We start from the raw sequence: 23641 nt of genomic DNA, 5'->3' as shown, positions 1-23641 counted from the left end.
GCTGGCTTTCTAGGGGCTACTAAGTTGCACAAGAGACTGAATGTTCTTGCACCCATTAAGCTAAGAAGCATGGGGGCTTTGTTTTGCTCAACCACATCATTTGCCTTACAATACAGTTGAACCCTCTCAAAGTACAACTCCCTGTCTTCATTAGTGCTATCAAATTCATCAGCTTTCCTGACTGAAACCATCGCCATGTTATTTTCACTTTGACTTTGCTAGTTGCGGCTTTCACTGTGTACTATGCAGTTACTCACGTGTCCCTTTGTTAGTGTCTGTGACAGCCTTCTCCATACTGTTTAACTCTTTCCTCTCCCTGTTTCGTCCCATGACTGTCAGTGGAGTTTGTGATATTTCCTGACTCTAAGGTTCGTGCTCATTGCCGATTTGTTGTGTCTGTGTACATCTGCATCAATTAAGGCTCACGTGGGAGATGGCTTTAACAGAGGTTTTCATGTTGCAGCGGGAGCGAGAGAATAATGTGCTTGCATAGGCAATAGAACAATATGCATGCATAGACACAGATCAATACACGTGTGTAGACAACAGTCCATACGTAGTGCTAAGGGGAGTCATTGCTGGAAAAGAAATAGACCTATGCATTACAATACAGAGATTCTATACAAACATGGATTGTTCTTCCTAGAGCATCAGAGGCTAAGGCATCCACACTAGACTGGATAATTTTGAAAACGCCGGTTTTGTGTAAAAACGATAGGCGTCCACACTATGCATTTTTAAAAATATCTGTATTCACATTGAAACGGAGATTTCGGCGAATCTCCTCCTACTGGGCATGCGCAGGACACATCTACCGAAAACAAGCAACATGTTTGGTGTCGAATCTCGCTGTGAAAGATGTTATGTACTCGTGACACATGACAGTGGAGCCCTTGTCATGTGACTGGGGTTGAAGCTGTACTGGACTTGAGGTGATGGTCTTGTGATGGTGGTGACGTCATTTTCCCGCCAGTAGAGATCATGTGACGGGTTTTTTTTACAGGTTATAAAAGGTAGACCCTGTGAGGAGGGGCAGTTCGTGGCTGGATTTGCCAGGTTGACTTCATGCCACTGCGTGTTTTAAGAGATGACGCAGTTTAGTTGAAGGATGAAGTTTTTATTTAATGCCTAAAGTTTAAAAGTTTAATGCCTAAAGTTTAAAAGTTTAAAAGATTCTTTATGATTCTGTTAGTTCGAGGAAATTAGAGGAGAGTGAAGATTGGAAGTTGGAAGTTAAAGATCGAAGAGAATCGCTTTCTACGGTGAAACGGGGGCGACCTTTGTTTGATCCTTATTTGGAAGGATTTCATTGACTATCTTCGTGTTAATCCCTAGGTTTACCTAGAAAGGATTGAAGGTAGTGGAGAAGGAAAGGTCAGTGCCTTTAAGCCGTTCTGTTTTGTGAATTCTTCGTGGGAAGTTCGACGTCGGGGATCGAAGCAAGCGATGTGAAAGAGAACCTAAATCGTCCTATAAAGTCTCTCCTTTTAAATGGACTGTGAGCATATCGAACTTTTGGCAATAGCACTTTTAAGAACTGTTTTTGGAATATCACTTTAAGAACTGTTTGGGCTGCCGCTCAGCAGCTGTTTCTGGTTACGGTAGTGTTTGTTTACTTTTGGGGGGTTTGTTTTTTGTGTTTAATAAACGTGTTGTTTGTTATAAGAAACCCTTGCCGAACTCGTATATTTATTGTTGCCTGAATACGTAACATTAAATATGGGGGCTGCGTCTGGATTGAATCATTTGTGTTTGAATGCTTGCTGACTTTTAAATCGGTGTTTTGGAAACGGGGATTACTCGGTTCTTTTGTTTGGCTTGTTGTGCTATTCGGCAGCAATGAATATTGATGAGTTTCTGGCTTCGCCAGCTGCGGAGGTGTTGGCGAAGGCGAAAAAACTGAGGGGTTTGAGATAGCTAGTAGATTGCGATTTAAAGGTATTTTGCAGACTACTTCTAAGGCTGTGATACAGAGAAAAATCGCGTCACACTATGTGGATTCGGGTGTTTTTGATTAATCGATTTTAGAGTCGTTTCCAATAAGTAATCTGGAGATGCAGTTGCAAATCGAACAAATGAAATTGGAGAGGTGTAAATTGGAGGCGGAACAAAAGCAGAGAGAATTTGCATATGCAATGGAGGAATTAAGGACTGGAAATCAGTCTTCTGGTTCTAAAAAAACGTTTGTTGCAAGTCAAGAAATTAAATTGGTCCCTCCATTTAGTGAAACAGAAGTGGAAAGGTATTTTCAACATTTTGAAACTATTGCTCGGATGTCAGAGTGGCCGAAAGATAAATGGTCAGTGTTGTTACAGGGTGTAATTAAAGGCAAAGCACAACAAGTTTACACAGCTTTAACAGCTGCGCAAGCACTTGATTATGATATTGTAAAGAGGCATATCTTAAACGCATATGAGTTAGTCCCAGAAGCATATAGGGAAAGATTCAGAAGTTTGAAAAAGTCTGTAGAAAAATCTTATGTGGAATTTGCCTATGATAAAGCTATGCGTTTTGAGAGATGGGTTTCTTCTAAAAATGTAAATGGGGACTATGATACATTGAGAGAGCTGATTTTAATGGAGGAATTTAAAAGAAGCATTCCTGTTGAAGTAAGGACCTACTTAAATGAGAAGGATACTGATAAATTGCAGGACTGTGCTAGATTAGCTGATGAGTATGTTTTGATCCATAAGAACAAATTTCCTCAGGGCAGAATTTTTAAGAGGAAAAATAACACGGAGACTCCAGGTAAATTTGAAATTAAATCGGAGGTTAATGAGAAAGTTGATGAGAAAGGAAAGCCTGTGAAGGAAAGACAGTTTGGTCTTACTTGTAACTATTGTAAGAAGCCTGGCCATGTAATAGCTAACTGTTTCAAATTGAAAAAGAAAGAGAAGGAAGCAGTTCCAGATGCTTGTGTGCAACATACTGAAGCACCTGTAAAGTTACAGGGTTTGATAAAAATAAATGAGGCTTTGTTAGAGTCTGACCAAGTTAGAAAGGGATATGATCATTTTGTAACTGAAGGGTTTGTATCCTTGAAGGAAGGATCTACTCTGGTGCCAATAAAAATCCTTAGGGATACTGGTGCTTCTCAATCATTGATGTTAGACAGTGTGTTGAAGTTTGATGAAGAGTCTGATACTGGTGAGGTAAATTACATAAGAGGTGTTGGAAGTGATTTTATGCCTGTACATTTACATAAAGTAAATTTAAAGTCAGGGATAGTTACAGGATTTGTTAAAGTAGGATTACAGCATAGCTTACCTGTGAAGGGTATTTCTTTATTGTTAGGTAATGACTTGGCAGGTGGACAAGTTTTTCCTGAAGTGCATTTGACAATGGAGTCAGAGGAACCAGAGTTGAATTCTAACACAGATTCTTCCTGTGTTGTGACTAGAGCTATGGCTAAAAAGATTGATGCGCAGAATGAGGTTGTTACTCAGGACTGTTCAACTCAGGATTCGAGTTTTGAGGATGTGTCAGAGACTTTCTTATCTTCGTTGTTTGAACAAGATTCTGGGAGTAAGTCTGACTATAAAGATTTATCTTTGTCTCGGAAGGAGATGATAGCAGAGCAGAATAGAGACTCTGAGATTATAAAATTAAAAGAGCAGGTTTTACTAGATAGTGAAATTGATAAGGTGCCAGTAGGATATTACTTGGAAAAAGGAGTGTTGATGAGGAAGTGGAGATTGCCTACAATTCCTGCAAGTGAGGATTGGAATGTTGTTTACCAGGTAGTTGTTCCAAAAGCTTATCGAAATGAGATTTTGACTTTAGCTCATAGTGTGCCTTTAGGTGGACATCAAGGGGTAAGGAAAACTGTGGACAAGATTTTAAAACATTTTTACTGGCCTGGTCTAAGAAAAGATGTGGCGATGTTTTGTAAAACGTGCCATACTTGTCAAGTTGTGGGTAAACCAAATCAGGTTACACCAGTAGCTCCATTACAACCTATCCCAGCATTTGGTGAACCATTTTCTAAAGTTATTGTAGATTGTGTTGGTCCATTACCGAAGACAAAAACTGGTTATCAGTATTTGTTGACTATCATGTGTACTTCTTCTAGGTTTCCAGAGGCAGTACCACTTAGGAATATAAAAGCTAAGACTGTGACAAAGGCCCTTATAAATTTTTTAACTTATTTTGGATTACCTAAGGAGATACAAACTGATCAAGGCAGTAATTTTATGTCTGGATTGTTTCAACAGATAGTTTATAAATTGGGAGCTAAGCAAATCACTTCGTCTGCATACCATCCAGAATCGCAGGGTGCCTTGGAGAGGTTTCATTCTACCCTCAAGAATATGATTAGGACATTTTGTGTGGAAAATGAAAGTGACTGGAATGAGGGTATAAACTTACTTTTATTTGCAGTAAGGGAATCGGTACAGGAATCTTTAGGTTTTAGTCCATTTGAACTTGTGTTTGGGCATAGAGTTAGAGGACCTTTAGCTTTGTTGAAAGAACAGTGGATTAATAAGGAAGTACACACTAATTTGTTGGACTATGTGTTGAAATTTAAGGACAGGTTACATAAAGCTTGTAGCTTAGCTAAGGAAAATTTAAAGTTGGCTCAGGAGAAAATGAAGACTTGGTATGATAAAGACGCTAGGATGAGGATGTTTAAGCCTGGAGATAAGGTGTTGGTTCTTTTCCCAGTGTAGACAAATCCTTTACAAGCTAGATTTCATGGTCCTTATGAAATTGTGTCTAAAATCAATGATGTGGATTACGTGATAAAAACTCCAGATCGTAGAAGGTCAACACAACTTTGCCATATAAATATGTTGAAACCATATTTTGAGAAACAATCTGATACTGTGACTGTTGTGGTTAGTGAGAATGAGTTTGATTTAACTAGGAACATGATAGATGATTCATCTGACTTTCATTCTAAATCCAACATTCTTTCTGTTAGGTTACCAAATTCAACCATTCTGGAAAATATTGATGAAAAATTAGCACATTTACAGTTAGAGCAGAGACAACAGATGAAGGAGTTGATTTTTAAATATAGGGAGTTGTTTCCAGATGTTCCGAGAAGGACTACTATAGCTTCACATGATGTAGATGTTGGGGATGCCAAACCTATTAAACAACATCCATATAGGATGAACATGGAAAAATGTGAACTTGCTGAGAAAGAAATTGAATATATGTTAGAGAATAATATCATTAGACATTCTAACTCGAATTGGAGTTGACCATGTGTTATGGTGCCAAAGCCAGATGGTAGTATTAGGTTTTGTACGGATTATAGGAAGGTGAATGCTGTAACGAAAACAGATGCATATCCAATTCCTAGAGTAGATGATTGTGTAGATAAAGTTGGAAAGGCAAAGTTCCTTACAAAGATTGATTTATTGAAAGGGTATTAGTGTGTTCCATTAATGGACAGAGGTAGAGAGATTTCTGCATTTGTAACTCCATCTGGGTTATATGAGTATAATGTTCTTCCATTTGGGATGAAGAATGCCCCAGGTACTTTCCAGAGGATGATTAACTTTGTGATTCAGGGATTGAAAGATACTGATGCTTATATTGATGATTTAGTGACAGGAAATGATACTTGGGAAGCACACATTATTGCGATGGAGAAATTGTTTGAAAGGCTTTCAAAAGCTAACTTAACTATTAATTTAGCTAAGAGTGAATTTGGACATGCCACTGTGACTTACCTTGGTTATGTTGTGGGTCAAGGTAAGGTAGCTCCTGTTCAGGCAAAAGTTCAGGCAATTTTAGAGATTCCCACTCCAACGGGGAAAAAAACTCTCAGAAGGTTTTTGGGAATGGTAGGATATTATCGGAAATTTTGTAAGAATTTTGCTAATGTTGCCCTTCCATTAACTAACCTTCTGCGGAAGAATGAGAAGTTTGTATGGACGGTGCCTTGTCAAGAAGCATTTGAAAAATTGAAAACAATGATATGTCAACAACCTGTGCTTAAGGCACCTGACTTTGGAAAACCTTTTTCATTGGCTGTGGATGCTAGTGATGAGGCTGCAGGAGCAGTATTAATGCAAAGGAATGAGGGTGATGAGGTTGATCATCTAGTAGCTTACTTTTCTAAGAAATTTAATAAGCATCAAAGAAATTATTCGACAATAGAGAAAGAATTGTTCTCTCTTGTTTTAGCTTTGGAATATTTTGAGGTATATGTTAGTACAACTTATTGTTCACACTGATCATAATCCGTTAGTTTTCCTGAGTAAGATGAAAAACAAAAACAGGAGATTATTAAATTGGAGTTTGATGTTACAAGAGTACAATATTGTGATGACTCATATTAAAGGTAAAGATAATGTGGTTACTGATTGTCTATCTCGATATTGAATGTACACTGTAATTTTTTTTATGGAGTGTTTTTTTTTTCAATTGTAACACTCCTACTGTATTGTGACTTCTAAGCTGTTATATGCTGGTGTTGTGTATTGTATATGTTATAAAATTTATACCTTTGTTTTTCTTGTAAGCAATTGTTAAAAATTTTTGTTCTTGTCAGACCAAAAATGTTTTTTTGGAGGGAGGTGTTACGTACTCGTGACACATGACAGTGGAGCCCTTGTCATGTGACTGGGGTTGAAGCTGTACTGGACTTGAGGTGATGGTCTTGTGATGGTGGTGACGTCATTTTCCTGCCAGTAGAGATCATGTGACGGGTATTTTTTTTTACAGGTTATAAAAGGTAGACCCCACCCTGTGAGGAGGGGCAGTTCGTGGCTGGATTTGCCAGGTTGACTTCATGCCACTGCGTGTTTTAAGAGATGACGCAGTTTAGTTGAAGGATGAAGTTTTTATTTAATGCCTAAAGTTTAAAAGGTTATTGCCAGCAGGTTCTTTATGATTCTGTTAGTTCGAGGAAATTAGAGGAGAGTGAAGATTCGAAGTTGGAAGTTAAAGATCGAGGAGAATCGCTTTCTACGGTGAAACGGGGGCGACCTTTGTTTGATCCTTATTTGGAAGGATTTCGTTGACTATCTTCGTGTTAATCCCTAGGTTTACCTAGAAAGGATTGAAGGTAGTGGAGAAGGAAAGGTCAGTGCCTTTAAGCCGTTCTGTTTCGTGAATTCTTCGTGGGAAATTCGATGTCGGGGATCGAAGCGAGCGACGTGAAAGAGAACCTAAATCGTCCTATAAAGTCTCTCCTTTTAAATGGACTGTGAGCATATCGAACTTTTGGCAATACCACTTTAAAGAACTGTTTTTTGGAATATCACTTTACGAACTGTTTGGGCTGCCGCTCAGCAGCTGTTTCCGGTTACGGTAGTGTTTGTTTACTTTTGGGGGGTTTGTTTTCTGTGTTTAATAAACGTGTTGTTTGTTATAAGAAACCCTTGCCGAACTCATATATTTATTGTTGCCTGAATACGTAACAAAGACGGTTCGCGTTTGTGTAGTTACAGACTAGAAAAACTTAAAACGACGGACAGCTGTTGGCTTTCGCGCAGGAGAACTTAAAAGTAAAAAAAAATAATGGAGCGTACGGAGTTCACGGACAGACTGACCCAGCTGACGACGAACATTGAAAAACTGACTAACTTTGTTGCATTAATAAAGCACTTTGTTAAATGTATAAATGCTTTAATGTCTGCATCAGTGTTATCTTGTATTTTCATACAGTGTTACATTAGGCTGTTACACATCTGTTGTCAGGGAAGTACTTGCATAAATAGGTAAACCATCTTCATATGAGCAAGGACAGAAAACAGGGCAATGTGAGTATATTTATTCAGTAAGTTATGGGTCAAAGTATTTGGTGAGTACATTTCTAACTCTTGTGATTTCAGTCTCGTTGCCATCTGTTCTGAAATTGTTAGGTTGTGTTCAAGAAAACAATGAAATAACGCACTGCCGTCTGACAGCGTTTTCAGAAATCTCTGGTTACCCTGTCCACGCTGATCTGCCCAAGGAGCATTTTCAAAAATACTCACCCTGGAATGCATTTCTGAATAGCTCCGGTTTCGTGGGACGAAAATGCTGTTTTACTGTGGACGAAGGATAAAAACGAAGAGCAAAAGCTTCAGTTATGAATTTATCCGGTGTAATGTGCACGTAGCCTAAGGCACAACTTAGTAAAGTATATGAAATTATGAGCGACACAGGATAGATAGACTTTTTCCAAGGGTGGAAAGATCAAATACTAGAGGAAAAAGATTTGGGCTCAGGGGGAGGAAATCTAAATGATATATCTGTACATGTTTAATGCAAAGCGCTGAGTGCCTGGAGTGCCCTCTGAAGGAGGTAGTAGGAGCTGGTATAGCAACATTTGAGTTATTTAGGCATGCATGAACAGCAGAGAATAGCGGGCTATGGAGAGGGTGTGCAGGAGCAAAATATACCAGCTGGTTGAGTGGTGTCACAGCAATAACCTTGCACTCAATGTCAGTAAGACCAAAGCACTGATATGTGGACTTCAGGCAGGGTAAGACAAGGGAACACACACCAGTCCTCATAGAGAGATCAGAAGTGGAGAGAGTGAGCAAGTTTCTGGGTGTCAGTGTCTCTGAAGACCTAACCTGGTCCCAAAATTGATGCAGCTACAAGCAACACATAGCAGTGGCTATATTTCATTGGGAGTTTGAGGAGATTTGGTTTGTCACCTAAAAGACTTGTAAACTTCTACAGATGTATTAGGGCAAGGATTCTGACTAGCTGCCTGTCTGGGACGGGGGGAGGGTGCTACTGCACAGGATCAATATAAGTTGCAGATAGTTGTAAACTCAGTCAGCTCCATCATGGGCACTGAACAACCAGGCATCCAGGACAACTTCAAGGAGTGATACTTCAAAGAGGTGCCGTCCATCGTTAAGGACCCTCACCACCCAGAACATGCCCTCTTCTCATTGTTGCCATCAGAAGCTGAAGGCGCACACTTAATGATTTAGAAACAGCTCTTCCCCTTTGCCATCAGATTCCTGAATGGACATTGAACCCTGAACACTACCTCACTATTTTTATCTGTTTTTGCACTACTTATTTATTTTATATAATATACATACTGTGTACATACTTACTGTAATTCAGTTTTTTCTCTATATCTTCTGCTAGGTTATTTAACTTCTGCAAAGTTAAATTTCATGATGTTGGTGATATTAAAACTAATTCTGATGTGCAGCAGATGGGTTTAGTTTAGATAGAAGTGGGGGTAGTGCAGATATTGCAATGTGAAGAGACAATGCCCATGTTGTTATGTTCTGTACAATTGTTTCATCTGTTCGGCAAATCCAGAAGAAAAGGAAAGAGTTTTAAAATTCAGACCACTTGAATGTGATCTCATTGGTGTGTCTCACAAAGAATGCAGAGTACACTTTAAGATTGTTTAACGTCATTTCCTGTACACAGGTGTGAAGAAGAATGAAATAATTGTTACTCCAAATCGGATGCTGCACAAAGTAACACAAAAGGTGTAGAACACAATAATAAAAATATAATTTTATATAAATGGCTTTTCTACATAGTTTGATTGCAAGTCCAAAATGTGATGGTAGGCTGTACATAAGGTGACTGACAGGAAATAATAAAATAGTGGTGGAGTTATTGGGTGGAGGTGTTGATCCGCCTTACTGCTTGTTGAAAGTAACTGTGATCCTGGTGTGGATGTTACGTAGCCTCCTCCCTGATGGGAGTGGGCCGAATGGTCCATGAGAAGAGTGTGTGGGGTCTTTCAGGATAATACTAGCCTTATTCTGGCACCTTTCTGTGTATGTCCTTGATGGTGGGTACCGGTGATGCATTGGGCAGTTTTCACTGCTCATTATAGAGCCTTCCTATCCACTGCAGTGCAGTTTCCACACCATGTAACTTGTCAAATAAATGTACACTGTGTGTCTACTGAATTTTTCAGGGATTGAAGTCAGTGCATTTTTATTGAGAATTTTTAATATTAACACGAAGTCAAGAAAATACATTCCAGATGCAGATCAACAAAGATCAAAATGTATAATGTAGATTTGAAGAGTTGAATGGCCTGCTTTTCCTTATTTTACCATTTCTAAAATAGTTTGTACTTTCTGTAAGCTGCCCAACTTCTCTGTTCTCTTTTGTCAGTGGTTTTCTATATGCGGTTATGCCTTTCATGCAGTTGTAGATGGATTTGAGTTTGAGGAAGGAAAAGGTATTAGCAAAAAGCAGGCCAGATACAGCTGTGCTCAAATTGCATTGAAACAACTCCATCAACAATAACAGCAAATTACATTGAGGGGTAAGGGTCCTATCTCTATTGGGTTGACTGAGCTCAGCTTATAAAATCTTATCACTGTCCTTTGTATGTGGAATGTGTATCGTTAAAATAACTCCAATGAATAATGGAATAGGAACAGGATCCTGCAGCTACAGCCTTTAAATGCTGTAGCAGTCTCTCGCTTTGGCTGTGTTCCCACGATTCAGCATCTTCTTTAAAGAATACTACATGCCATATTTGATCATTGCACAGTATATGAAGGAAGATTCTGTCCTAAAGAGGCTGTACTGCCCAATTACACCCATGTGACCAATTAACCTACCAACCCGTGCATCTTCAAAATGTGGGAGGAAATCCATGGGGAGAATGTACAAATTTTTTTTTTACAGGTCAGCGGGAATTGAATCCATTGTTGTTACTGCCCTTAGTAAGTTTCATGAGGAAGTAATCTTTTATGCAATTTTAATAATGTTTGTATTTTGTAGAGTGGGGGGATGCGAGGCTCACGAACTTGCCCTCCTCCCACCTCTCCCTGCCACAGGAACCATTGTACAGAATATTGAGTTCAACCTGGTTCAAAGATCTCATCACAATGCTTAGCAGCTGACGAGTTCAAATTAATCTTGCCCCAATCAGTATTTGTGCCATTTGTACATAAGATTAAAATTAATTTCTTCCCCTTTGAATTGCTTTTGTACAACCACAGAATGCAAGTAGGGATCTCCAGTCAAGGTTCTGTCCCTGGTCTTGTTTGCTGTCTGCAGGTTCTCCCCACAACTACACATGCCAAAAATTTACCAATTGGTAAAATAGAATACTGCAATTTGCCCCTGTTTGTGAGTGAGTGTTAGAATGTGGAGTGAGTTGTTGGGACTGTGGAGAGAATACAGTGAGTCCATGTGTGGGGCTGATGTAAAATTGGACCTTAAGGTTGATGTGGGATGTGGATCCTGTATATTTGTGTTGCATCTCTTTGTTTATAGTCCAGTATCTCCATCCTATGTGGATTTTAATACTTATAAATATGAGAATATCAGGTCTATTGGCATAGAAAATTTGGGCATCTAATGTTGGAGTAGGATACTGCTAGATTGGATATAGATTAGTATCAAACTATAGGTGTGGTAGTGAGGATTGTATTAATGAACTGGCACGATGAGCAGGCAAATAGTGGATTGAGTTTAATAGAGAATTGTGAAGTGTGAATGTTGACAAGAAGAGTGAAGAAAGGAGGTGTGCAGGAAATGGAGTTTGGTTTGCACATCTGTATCAATTGGAGTGTGGAAAAACAAACTAACCACTCTTGACAAAGCATTTTGTATCCTGGGGTTTGTAAATGCAGTAGATTCTGGTTAATTGGGCCATCGATTAATCGGGGCAGCTGCTAATTTGCAGCAACTCTGAAAGAACAGAAGTTAATTGAGAAAATTGCCAGAATTCCCGCTTTACTTGGGACACTCTGCTGCTTAATTAGGACAGGATTAGCGTCAGTACTGTTAGACAGTACACCTTGCTTAGAGCGAACAAATTTTGAAATAGTGTCATTTGCATGTGTTTGTACTGTTAAGGAAGTTCCATTATCCAGTATATTGCAGTTAACTGGGCCATTAGTTAAACGGGACAGCTGCTTACTTGGGATAAGTCTTACAAAACAAAAACTAATTGCTGAAAACTTGTTACTTAATTAACAGTAGCTTGTTACTTAATTAAACAGTAGTTTGTTCTTTTTATTATCTTTTTAACTATTTCCATGAGACTTCAGTTAATTGGGGCAGCCACTTAATTAGGCAAAAATGTACTAGTCCTGATGTGTCCTGATTAACTGGATTGCACTGTATACAGAGGCCTAGTGTGTAGGCCTCCGTTAGTCTGGATAGACCACGGATTTGCACCTTGGAAAGTTTCCAGGGCGCAAGCCTGGGCAAGGGTTTTTTTTTATGGACACAGTGGGTATAGAGTACAGAACTGGTTAAGTTACTGCAACTACTAAAAACTATATGTTGAACATGTATATATCACCATCATCATCATTATGTGCCATATTGTATGGGTGATTGTGGTCTTTCCACGGCCAGGATCATTCCTGGCCAAAATTTCTACAGAAGTGGTTTGCCATTGCTTTTTATCTGGGCAGTGTTTTTACAAGATGGGTAACCCCCCCCCCCCCCCCACTCATTATCAATACCCTTCAGAGATTGTCTGCCTGGAGTCAGTGGTTGCAAGAGTAACCAAGTAGTAGGGGGGAGGAGATGAACTGGAAATATGAGGATGGAGTTAATGGGAAAGAGAATAAGAAAAGTTAAGACAGACAACAGAATTAAAGGGGCAGAAAGCTCAGGAAGGGTTCGGAGAGTATGGCCAAGTGCAATAGGAATGGATGTGAAAGGTGAGGGGAGTAATGGATTAAAAGTATTATATTTAAATGCACAAAGTATAAGAAATAAAGTGGATGCGCTTGAGGCTTAGTTGGAAATTGGTAAGTATGATGTTGTAGGAATAACAGAGATATGGCTGCAAGAGGACCAGGGCTGGGAAATGAATATTCAAGGTTCCTGTAGAAGTAGTAGAGGCCAGTTCAGTTGTGTCATTTAAGGTAAAATTGGATAGGTATATGGACAGGAAAGGAGTGGAGGGTTATGGGCTGATTGCGGGTAGGTGGGACTAGGTGAGATTAAGGGTTCGGCACGGACTAGGAGGGCCAAGATGGCCGTGCTGTGATTGTTATATGGTTATATGGTATAAGTCCTGTCAAAAGGACAGACAGGTGGGCAGAGGGAGTGGGGTGGCTGTGCTGGTGAGGAATGAAATTCAGTCCCTTGCGAGGGGTGACATAGAATCAGGAGATGTAGAGTCAGTACGGATAGAACTGAGAAATTGTAAGGGCAAAAAGACCCTAATGGGAGTTATCTACAGGCCCCCAAACAGTAGTCTGGATATAGGGTGCAAGTTGAATCAAGAGTTAAAATTGGCATGTCGCAAAGATAATGCTACGGTTGTTATGAGGGATTTTAACATGCAGGTAGACTGGGAAAATCAGGTTGGTGCTGGACCCCAAGAAAGGGAGTTTGTGGAGTGCCTCCGAGATGGATTGTTAGAGCAGCTTGTACTGGAGCCTACCAGGAAGAAAGCAATTCTGGATTTAGTGTTGTATAATGAAGCAGATTTGATAAGGGAACTGGAGGTAAAGGAGCCATTAGGAGTACTGACCATAATATAAGTTTTAATCTACAATTTGAGAGGGAGAAGGGAAAATTGGAAGTGTCAGTATTGTAGTTGAACAAAGGAACCTATGGAGCCATGAGGGAGAAGCTGGCCAAAGTTGACTGGAAAGATACCCTAGCAGGATGACAGTGGAACAACAATGGCAGGTATTTCTGGGAATAATACAGAAAGTGCAGGATCAGTTCATTCCAAAGAGGAAGAAAAATTCTAAGGGGAGTAGGGGGCAACCATGGCTGACAAGGGAAGACAAGGATTGGGAAACTTTTAAAGAGCAACAGAAGATAGCTAAAAAGGCAATGTGGGGAGAAAAGATGAGGTACGAAGGTAAGCTAGCCAGGAATGTAAAGGAGGATAGTAAAAGCTTCTATAAGTATGTGAAGAGGAAAAAATTAGTTAAGACCAAAGTTGGGCCCTTGAAGACAGAAACAGGTGAATTTATTATGGGAAACAAGGAAATGGCAGATGAGTTGAACAGGTACTTTGGATCTGTCTTCATTAGGGAAGACACAAACAATCTCCCAGATGTAATAGTGGCCAGAGGACCTAGGGTAACGGAGGAACTGAAGGAAGTTCACATTAGGAAGAAAATGTTGTTGGGTAGATTGATGGGACTGAAGGCTGATAAATCCCCAGGGCCTGATGGTTTGCATCCCAGGGTACTTAAGGAGGTGGCTCTAGAAATCGTGGACACATTGGTAATAATTTACCAATGTTCTATAGATTCAGGATCAGTTCTTGAGGTTTGGAGGATAGCTAATGTTATCCCACTTTTTAAGAAAGGAGGGAGAGAGAAAACAGAATTATAGACCAGTTAGCCTGACATCAGTGGTGGGAAAGGTGCTGGAGTCAATTATAAAAGATGAAATAGCAGCACATTTGGATAGCCAGGATCGGTCTGAGTCAGCATGGATTTACAAAGGGGAAATCATGCTTGATTAATCATCTGGAATTTTTTCAAGGACAAGGGAGATGCCAGTGGATGTAGTGTTACCTGGACTTTCAAAAAGCCTTTGATAAGGTCCCACATAGGAGATTAGTGGGCAAAATTAGAGCACATGGTATTGGGGGTAAGGTACTGAAAAGGATAGAAAATTGGTTGGCAGACAGGAAAGAAAGAGGAGGGATTAATGGGTCCCTTTCAGAATGGCAGGCAGTGACTAGTGAGGTACTGCAAGGCTCAGTGCTGGGATCGCAGCTATTTACAATATACGTTAATGATTTAGATGTTGGGATTAAAAGTAACATTAGCAAATTTGCAGATGACACAAAGCTTAGGTGGCAGTGTGAAATATGAGGATGTTAGGAGAATGCAGGGTGACTTGGACAGGTTGGGTGAGTGGCTAGATGCAGTTTAATGTGGACAAATGTGAGGTTATCCACTTTGGTGGCAAGAACAGGAAGGCAGGTTACGATCTGAATGGTATCACGTTAAGAAAAGGGGAAGTACAACGAGCTCTAAGTGTCCTTGTTCATCAGTCACTGAAAGTAAGCATGCAGATACAGCAGGCAGTGAAGAAAGCTAATGGCATGTTGGCCTTCGTAACAAGGGGAGTTGAGTATAGGAGCAAAGAGGTCTTTCTGCAGCTGTACAGGGCCCTGGTGAGACCACACCTGGAGTATTGTGTGCATTTTCGGTCTCCAAATTTGAGGAAGGACATTCTTGCTATTGAGGGAGTGTAGCGTACCTTTCAACATTTGACAGTTAATTCCCGGGATGGCGGGACTGTCAAATGTTGAAAGATTGGAGCGACTGGGCTTGTACACAGGAATTTAGAAGGATGAGAGGGGATCTGATTGAAACATGTAAGATTATTAAGGGATTGGACGTGCTAGAGGCAGGAATCATGTTCCTGATGTTGGGGGAGTTCAGAACCAGAGGCCACAGTTTAAGAATAAGGGGTCGGCCATTTAGAACGGAGTTGAGGAAAAACTTTTTCATCCAGAGAGTTGTGGACCTGTGGAATGTTCTGCCTGAGAAGGCAGTGGAGGCCATTTCTCTAGATGCTTTGAAGAAAGAGTTAGTTAGAGCTCTTAAAGATAGCAGAGTTGAGGGGTGCTGATTGTGGATGATCAGCCATGATCACAGGCAGGTAGTCACACCTAGGCTGCCGGAAGCAGGTCGTTGGGTAACAGTCCGGGGGGGCGGGGGAGCGAAGGACAGTAGACAGGTAGTGCAGAGCACCCCTGAATAATAAGTTTACCATCCTGGATGCTGTTGGCGAGGATGACTGACCAGGTGTGAGCCACGGTGGCAGGGCCTCTGGCACTGAGTTTGACCCTGTGGTGCAGAAGGATGGGATGGAGAAGAGGAGAGCTGTCGTCACTGGAGACTCTATAGTCAGGGGAGCAGACAGGAGATTTTGTGGATGTGAGAAGGAAACCCGTATGGTTTGTTGCCTCCCAGGTGCCAGGGTGCATGACATCCTGGTATGAGAGGGAAAGCAACAAGAAGTCATGATACATGTTGGGACCAACGACGTAGGCAGAAGAGGGATGAGGTCCTGAAGTGTGAGTTTCGGGAACTAGGCAGAAGGCTGAAGAACAGGACCTCAAGGGTGGCATTCTCAGGATTGCTGCCAGTACTACGTGATAGTGATGGTAAGAATTGGAGAAGATGGCAGTTGAATGCATGGCTGAGGAGTTGGTGCAGGGGGCAGGGTTTTAGATTTTTGGACCATTGGGATCTCTTCTGAGGAAGGAGGGACCTGTATAGATTGGATGGGTTACACATGAACATGAGGGGGAGCAATATCCTTGCTGGTAGGTTTGCTAGCATGGTTCAGGAGGGTTTAAACTAATTTGCAAGGGGGATGGGACCTGGAGCGATAGAGCAGTGAAAGAAGTGCATGGAGTAAAGCCAGATCTAACATATAGAGAGGCTTTGAGGAAAGAGAAGCAGAATAAAGGGTGTAAAGGTAGTAGGCAGAAGGGCTAAAGTGTGTGTACTTCAATGGAAGAAGCATCAGGAACAAAGGTGATGACTGAGAGCTTGGATACATACATGGAATTATGATGTAGTGGCCATTACGGAGACTTGGCTGGCACCAGGGCAGGAATGGATTCTCAATATTCCTGGATTTCAGTGCTTTAAAAAGGATAGAGAGGGGGGAAGGGGAAGAGGGGTGGCATTACTGGTCAGGGATACTATTACAGCTGCAGAAAGGGTGGGTAATGTAGCAGCATCCTCTTTTGAGTCAGTATGGGTGGAAGTCAGGAACAGGAAGAGAGCAGTTACTCTACTGGAGATATTCTATAGGCCCCCTGGTAATAGCAGAGATACTGAGGAACAGGTTAGGAGGCAGATTTTGGAAAGGTGCAAAAATAACAGGGTTGTTATCATGGGTGACTTTAACTTCCCTAACATTGATTGACACTTGATTAGTTCCAAGGGTTTAGATGGGGCAGAGTTTGTTAAGTGTGTCTGGGATGAATTCCTGTCACAGTATGTTGACAGGCTGACTAGGGGGAATGCCATACTAGATCTAGTATTAGGTAACGAACCGGGTCAGGTCACAAATCTGTCAGTGGGTGAGCATCTGGGGGACAGTGATCACCGCTCCCTGACCTTTAGCATTATCATGGAAAAGGATAGAATCAGAGAGGACAGGAAAATTTTTAATTGGGGAAGGGCAAATTATGAGGCTACAAGGCTAGAACTTGCGGGTGTGAATTGGGATGATGTTTTCGCAGGGAAATGTACAATGGACATGTGGTCGATGTTTAGGGATACCTTGCAGGATGTTAGGGATAAATTTGTCCAGGTGAGGAAGATAAAGGATGGTAGGGTGAAGGAACCATGGGTGACAAGTGAAGTGGAAAATCTGGTCAGGTGGAAGAAGGCAGCATTCATGAGATTTAGGAAGCAAGGATCAGATGGGTCTATTGAGGAATATAGGGTAGCAAGAAAGGAGCTTAAGAAGGGGCTGAGAAGAGCAAGAAGGGGTCATGAGAAGGCCTTGGCGAGTAAGGTAGAGGAAAACCCAAGGCATTCTTCAATTATGTGAAGAACAAAAGGGTGACAGGAGTAAAGGTAGGACCGATTAGAGATAAAAGTGGGAAGATGTGCCTGGAGGCTGTGGAAGTGAGCGAGGTCTTCAATGAATACTTCTCTTCGGTATTCACCACTGAGAGGGAATTTGATGACGGTGAGGACAATATGAGTGAGGTTGATGTTCTGGAGCATGTTAATATTAAGGGAGAGGAGATGTTGGAGTTGTTAAAATACACTAGGACGGATAAGTCCCTGGGGCCTGACGGAATATTCCCCAGGCTGCTTCATGAGGCAAGGCAAGAGATTACTGAACCTCTGGCTAGGATCTTTATGTCCTCGTTGTTCACAGGAATGGTACCGGAGGATTGGAGGGAAGCGAATGTTGTCCCCTTGTTCAAAAAAGGTAGTAGGGATAGTCCAGGTAATTATAGACCAGTGAGCCTTACGTCTGTGGTGGGAAAGCTGTTGGAAAAGATTCTTAGAGATGGGATCTATGGGTATTTAGAGAATCATGGTCTGATCAGGGACAGTCAGCATGGCTTTGTGAAGGGCAGGCTCTATCCTCAAAGCCTGATAGAGTTCTTTGAGGAGGTGACCAGGCATATAGATGAGGATAGTGCAGTGGATGTGATCTACATGGATTTTAGTAAGGCATTTGACAAGGTTCCACATGGTAGGCTTATTCAGAAAGTCAGAAGGCATGGGATCCAGGGAAGTTTGGCCAGGTGGATTCAGAATTGGCTTGCCTGCAGAAGGCAGAGGGTCATGGTGGAGGGAGTACGTTCAGATTGGAGGTTTGTGACTAGTGGTGTCCCACAAGGATCTGTTCTGGGACCTCTACTTTTTGTGATTTTTATTAACGACCTGGATGTGGGGGTGGAAGGGTAGGTTGGCAAGTTTGCAGATGACACGAAGGTTGGTGGTGTTGTAGATGGTGTAGAGGATTGTCGAAGATTGCAGAGAGACATTGATAGGATGCAGAAGTGGGCTGAGAAGTGGCAGATGGAGTTTAACTTGGAGAAGTGTGAGGTGGTACACTTTTGGAAGGACAAACTCCAAGGCAGAGTACAAAGCAAATGGCAAGATACTTGGAAGTGTGGAGGAGCAGAGGGATCTGGGGGTACATGTCCACAGATCCCTGAAAGTTGCCTCACAGGTAGATAGGGTAGTTAAGAAAGCTTATGGGGTGTTAGCTTTCATAAGTCAAGGGATAGAGTTTAAGAGACGTGATGTAATGATGCAGCTGTATAAAACTCTAGTTAGGCCACACTTGGAATACTGTGTCCAGTTCTGGTCGCCTCAGTATAGGAAGGATGTGGAAGCATTGGAAAGGGTACAGAGGAGATTTACCAGGATGCTGCCTGGTTTAGAGAGTATAGATTATGATCAGAGATTAAGGAAGCTAGGGCTTTACTCTTTGGAGAGAAGGAGGATGAGAAGGATACATGATAGAGGTGTACAGGATATTAAGAGGAATAGACAGAGTGGACAGCCAGCGTCTCTTCCAGAGGGCACCACTGCTCAGTACAAGAGGACATGGCTTTAAGGTAAGGGAAGGGAGGTTCAAGAGGGATATTAGAGTAAGGTTTTTCACTTAGAGTGGTTGGTGCGTGGAATGCTCTGCCTGAGTCAGTGGTGGAGGCAGTTACACTAGTGAAGTTTAAAAGACTACTAGACAGGTATATGGAGGAATTTAAGGTGGGGGGGTTATATGGGAGGCAGGATTTGAGGGTCAGCACAACATTGTGGGCTGAAGGGCCTGTAATATGCTGTACTATTCTATGTTCTATAAACTGCTAATGTTTCAGTTGACTGGATTTCCATCAGAACTGGAAAATTGAGAACTGTATTTTAAGTTGTAGAGGAAAATCTAAGGGAGTGTTGGTATTTGAATAGCGGACAGGAGAGAATGACAGTCGTGTTAGCTGAACAGGGGTACTAAAACAGAAGCAATAATATCTTGGCCAATGCCACAGTTTTGCATTAACGATGCATGGTGTTTAAAGTAACTGTGCTCGTATCTGTGTCCATTGTCCAGTTTGCACTTGTCATTTAGAGATGCTAACATTATTCTACTCATCTTTCCCCTGTGGTCTCTCCTATTGAAAACTTACTTGTTATTCCTTGGTCCCAGTTCTGATGAAGGGGCTAGACCTGTAACATTAACAGAATAGATCTGTTAATTGTCTTTTTTTGCTGTTTGCACAGTTTGTTTCTTTTTTGTGCATTGGGTGTTTGATGTTTTCTTTGAATGGTTTCCATGGCATTTCTTTGTTTCTTGGCTGTCTGTGGGGAAAACGAATTTCAGGGTTGTATACTAATAAATGCACTTTGAATCTTTGATGATACCTGGCTAGGATTTCTGGAAGCAATTGAGAAGGCACAGGATATATACATCCCAAAGAGGAAGAAGTATTCTAAAGGCAAGATGACGCAGCCATGGCTAACAAGAGAAGTTTTGTTAGCAGGAGGAGAAAAGAAAGGATTGAATGGCGGAGCAGACTTGATGGGCCAAATGGCCTAATTCTGCTCCTATGTCTTATGGTTTCTAAGTCAAAGCCAACATAAAAGCCAGAGAGGACATATAATAGAGCAAAAATTAGTGGGAAGTTAGAGGATTGGGAAGCTTTTAAATACCAACAGAAGGCAACTAAAAAAGTTATTCAGAAGGTAAAGATGGAATATGAATGTAAACAAGCTATTAAAGAGGATATCAAAACTTTCTTCAGGTACATAAAATGTAAAAGAGAAGCAGACTGCTAGAAAATGATGCTGTAGAGGTAGTAATGGGGGACAAGGAAATGGCAGATGAACTGAATAAGTATTTTGCATCAGTCTTCACTGTTGGAAAACACTAGCAGTGTGATGGAAGTTCAGGTGTCGGGTCATGAAGTGTATGAAGTTACCATTACTAGAGGGAAGCTTCTTAGGAAACAGAAAGGTCTGAAGGTAAATAAGTCACCTGGACCAGATGGTGTACACTCCAGGGTTCTGAAAGCATGGCAGATGGAATACAGTGTCGAGAAATGTATGGTCATGCACTTTGGTAGAAGAAATAATGGAGAGAAAATACAGAAAATTGAGGCGCTAGGGGACTTGGGAGTCCTTGTGTAGGATTCTCTAAAAGTTAATTTGCAGGTTGGATCTGTTGTGAGGAAGGCAAATGCAATGTTAGCATTGATTTCGGGAGGTTGATAGCTGCAACCTATTTGACCTATTTTACCTCTCTGTCATAAACTGAACTTGTTGTAAGATGGTGAAAAAGCTGCTATTAGCGGTTGCTTCTATTTTGTCAGGAAAATCTGCTTGGGCTCAAATTATTAATCACTCCTTTGCAATGATACAACTCCAAGGAAAGATTTCAAAAAAATTGTCTTGAGTGAAATTGATTTCTTGGGATTCATCTTCAGTTACTGAAAAAGATGAAAGGGAGGTTCCCCAACATTTGATTTAACTTTGTGCTGTAGAATATTAACCTCATTCCACCTGTCCAGCTTCTCATTATCCAGCCCGTAAAGTGGGTGAGGTCAAAGATCCCAAAACAAGATGTATTTTCATTTGTTCTATAGCAGCAGTATGTTTAAATTACATAGTTTCCTCCAATTTTTCTTGCATTTCTAGCTTTCTATGTGCAGACTTGTCCAATCGTCTTGTTACTTGAAATGTGTTAAACTTGCATCAATGCCTCCAATCAAGAGAAAATTTGCAGGTGCTGAAAATCCAAGCAACGCATGCAAAGTGTTGGAGGAACTCAGCAGGCCAGGCAGCATCTATGGAAAAATGTACAGTCGACGTTTCAGGCCAAAACCCTTCGGCAGACCTCCAGTTTGTTTTCGAGGTCCAGCATGCTGAATCTAATGTGGCACTTTGTATCTTGAACAAGATGAAGGGTAACGTTCCTTCTGAATTTTTCCCCCCATTACTTAATTCACCTCTTGCAACTGAGGAACTGGAGCAAGAAACACTACAGGGTCTTACTCACAGTCTTGTATTTGATCACAGTGCTGTTTTACCTTGTACTGTACTGGTTAAGCTTTTTGCATTTTGTTATGCTTTAATCCACTGCACTGCATACAAAATTTGGACATTGTCACGATCCAGCAACAATGAATATATAATTGAGACAGGTTTTTATAACAAATAAAACAGTTATTAAACACCACTTTTAAAAAAAAAACCCGAAAGTAAACAAACGACTAACTTAACCAGAAGTCGGCTGCTATACGGCAGCTCAAAGAGTTCTTAAAGTGAGAAATGCGAACTCTTTAAAGCAGTATTGCAAAAGGTCCAAAATGATTTACAGTCAGTTAGGAGAGACTTTCCTTGAAGTAATAAATTCTTTTTCGTGACGTTACTGCTGATCACAGCCAAAGTATGCCTTGCCAGAAGGATTTATGATGAAGGAAATAAAACGGCTTAAGGGCATTGACCTTTCAGTGGTGAAACGCTGCATCCAGCTCTTTCTGCTTTCAGATTGCAGGAGCTATCTTGGATCGCGGGTTACTAATTCCTTCCAAAAGAGGATCAAATAAGGTCGAACCTGTTTTACCACCAATAACGCCAACTTTCCTCGATTCTTTGGCTTTCCGAACTTCGATAAATCTTCACTCTACAAAAAATTACACAGTAAATACCGCAAAAGAAAGGAATAATGACAGTAATCATGGACTGATTAGAAATTTGATAGCGGAGGAGAAGAGTCTGTTGTGAAATTGTTGAGTGGAGTCTTTGGGCTCCTGTACGTCCTGCCTAATATTAGCAATAAGAGGGCATGTCTCAGATGTTGACAGTCATTCTTGAGGCATTGCCTCTTGAAGATATCCTCTGTGGTGGGGAGCTCTGTGCCCTTGATGAAGCTGAATGAGTCTACACATGCTTGCAGGCTGTTCATGATCTTGTGCATTGGAAACTCCATAGCAAGATTTAATGCAACCAGTCAGAATGCTCCCCACCGGACTGCAATAGAAATTCACTGTTTTTCTGCCTGAATGGTGAAATAGATTTGAAGCAGACTGGTGGTTTTTAAATCTCTCCCTTGTTTCACAGGCATCTAGCTGGTGACATGGAGCATGTGTATTTAAAGCATGCCAATTGACAGTTCTTTGTAGTGTGGCAAACTCATATGTTCAAAATGCTAACAGATGCCTTTAAAATGAAGAAAGTGACAGTGTAAACTATCTGGATTGTGGCACATGTTTGTGAATGAAGTTACTTGTAAATAAGTAGAAATAAAGATGAGATTCTGCAAATGCTGGAAATCCAGAGCAACACACACAAAATGCTGGAGGAACTCAGCAGGCCAGACAGCATCTACGGAAATGAATAAACAGTCGATGTTTCGGGCTGAAACCCTTCTTTAGAAGTGGAAAGGAAGGGAGAAGATGCCAGAATAAGAAGGTGGTGGAGGGGGAGGAGACTAGCTGGAAGGTGATGGGTGAAGTCAGCTGGTGGGTGAAGGTCAAGGGCTGGACAGGAAGGAAACTGATGGGAGAAGAGAGTGGACCATAAGAGAAAGGGAAGGAGGAGGGGGACCCAGGGGAAGTGATAGACAGGTAAAAGGCCAGAGTGGGGAATAGAAGAAGGGAGGGGGAGGGATTTTTTTTTAGGAGAAATCAATACTCATGCAATCAGTATTGGAGGCTACTCAGATGGAATATGAAGTGGTGGTTCGCCACCCTGACGATGGCCTCGTCATGGTATAGGAGGAGGCCATGGATCAACTTGTTAAAAGAAGGATTCTATCAGGTTTTTTTTCCAAAGTTGAAGTATTCTTTTTATGCTGTAGACTTACAATTAGTAGATAAAAGTTTGGATCAATTAACTACAGGATTCTTCAGCCTTAGTTTAAGTGTGAAGTTAGGTTTGGCAGGCATGAGATTTAGGGATGGCAGACTTGAGAAGGAAGTACCAGTCAGTCATATGGATGAATCTCATTTCCAATGACAGAATCAGCGTGATCTGTATATTAAAGGTCACCTATACTTGGTAACCTCTCTTTCCTTCTGGCTGCTCCCTATTAAATAGGCTAAATTAATTCTCTGCTCCCAGAAATGTTATTTGGGCATGCAATAGTTGAAGTATCTGAAACATTAACTATTTCTTTTCTTCACAGATGCTGCCTGGCTTGTCAAGTGTTCGCAGTATTTTCTATTTTTATTTCAGATTACAGCTACTTTTAGTCCTGGAACCACCACTAAAAGTTTTCTCTCTCAATTTGCTGTGGCTGATGAACGTGTAGCAGT

General features: G+C 41.1%; 1 protein-coding gene across 1 annotated transcript in view; it reads left to right on the top strand.

The window, feature by feature from the left end:
* The window catches only part of adad2 (adenosine deaminase domain containing 2), a 100894-nt gene that overhangs the window by 6394 nt on the left and 70859 nt on the right, over positions 1-23641 (top strand). Inside the window, 1 exon segment of the mRNA XM_059951332.1 lies at positions 10088-10207. Within this exon segment, the coding sequence (XP_059807315.1) occupies positions 10088-10207 (120 nt within the window).

This window comes from Hypanus sabinus, chromosome 26 (genome assembly GCF_030144855.1).
Source record: "Hypanus sabinus isolate sHypSab1 chromosome 26, sHypSab1.hap1, whole genome shotgun sequence".
In the NCBI taxonomy this organism is placed as follows: Eukaryota; Metazoa; Chordata; class Chondrichthyes; order Myliobatiformes; family Dasyatidae; genus Hypanus; species Hypanus sabinus.
This window is presented reverse-complemented; position numbering and strand designations above follow the sequence as displayed.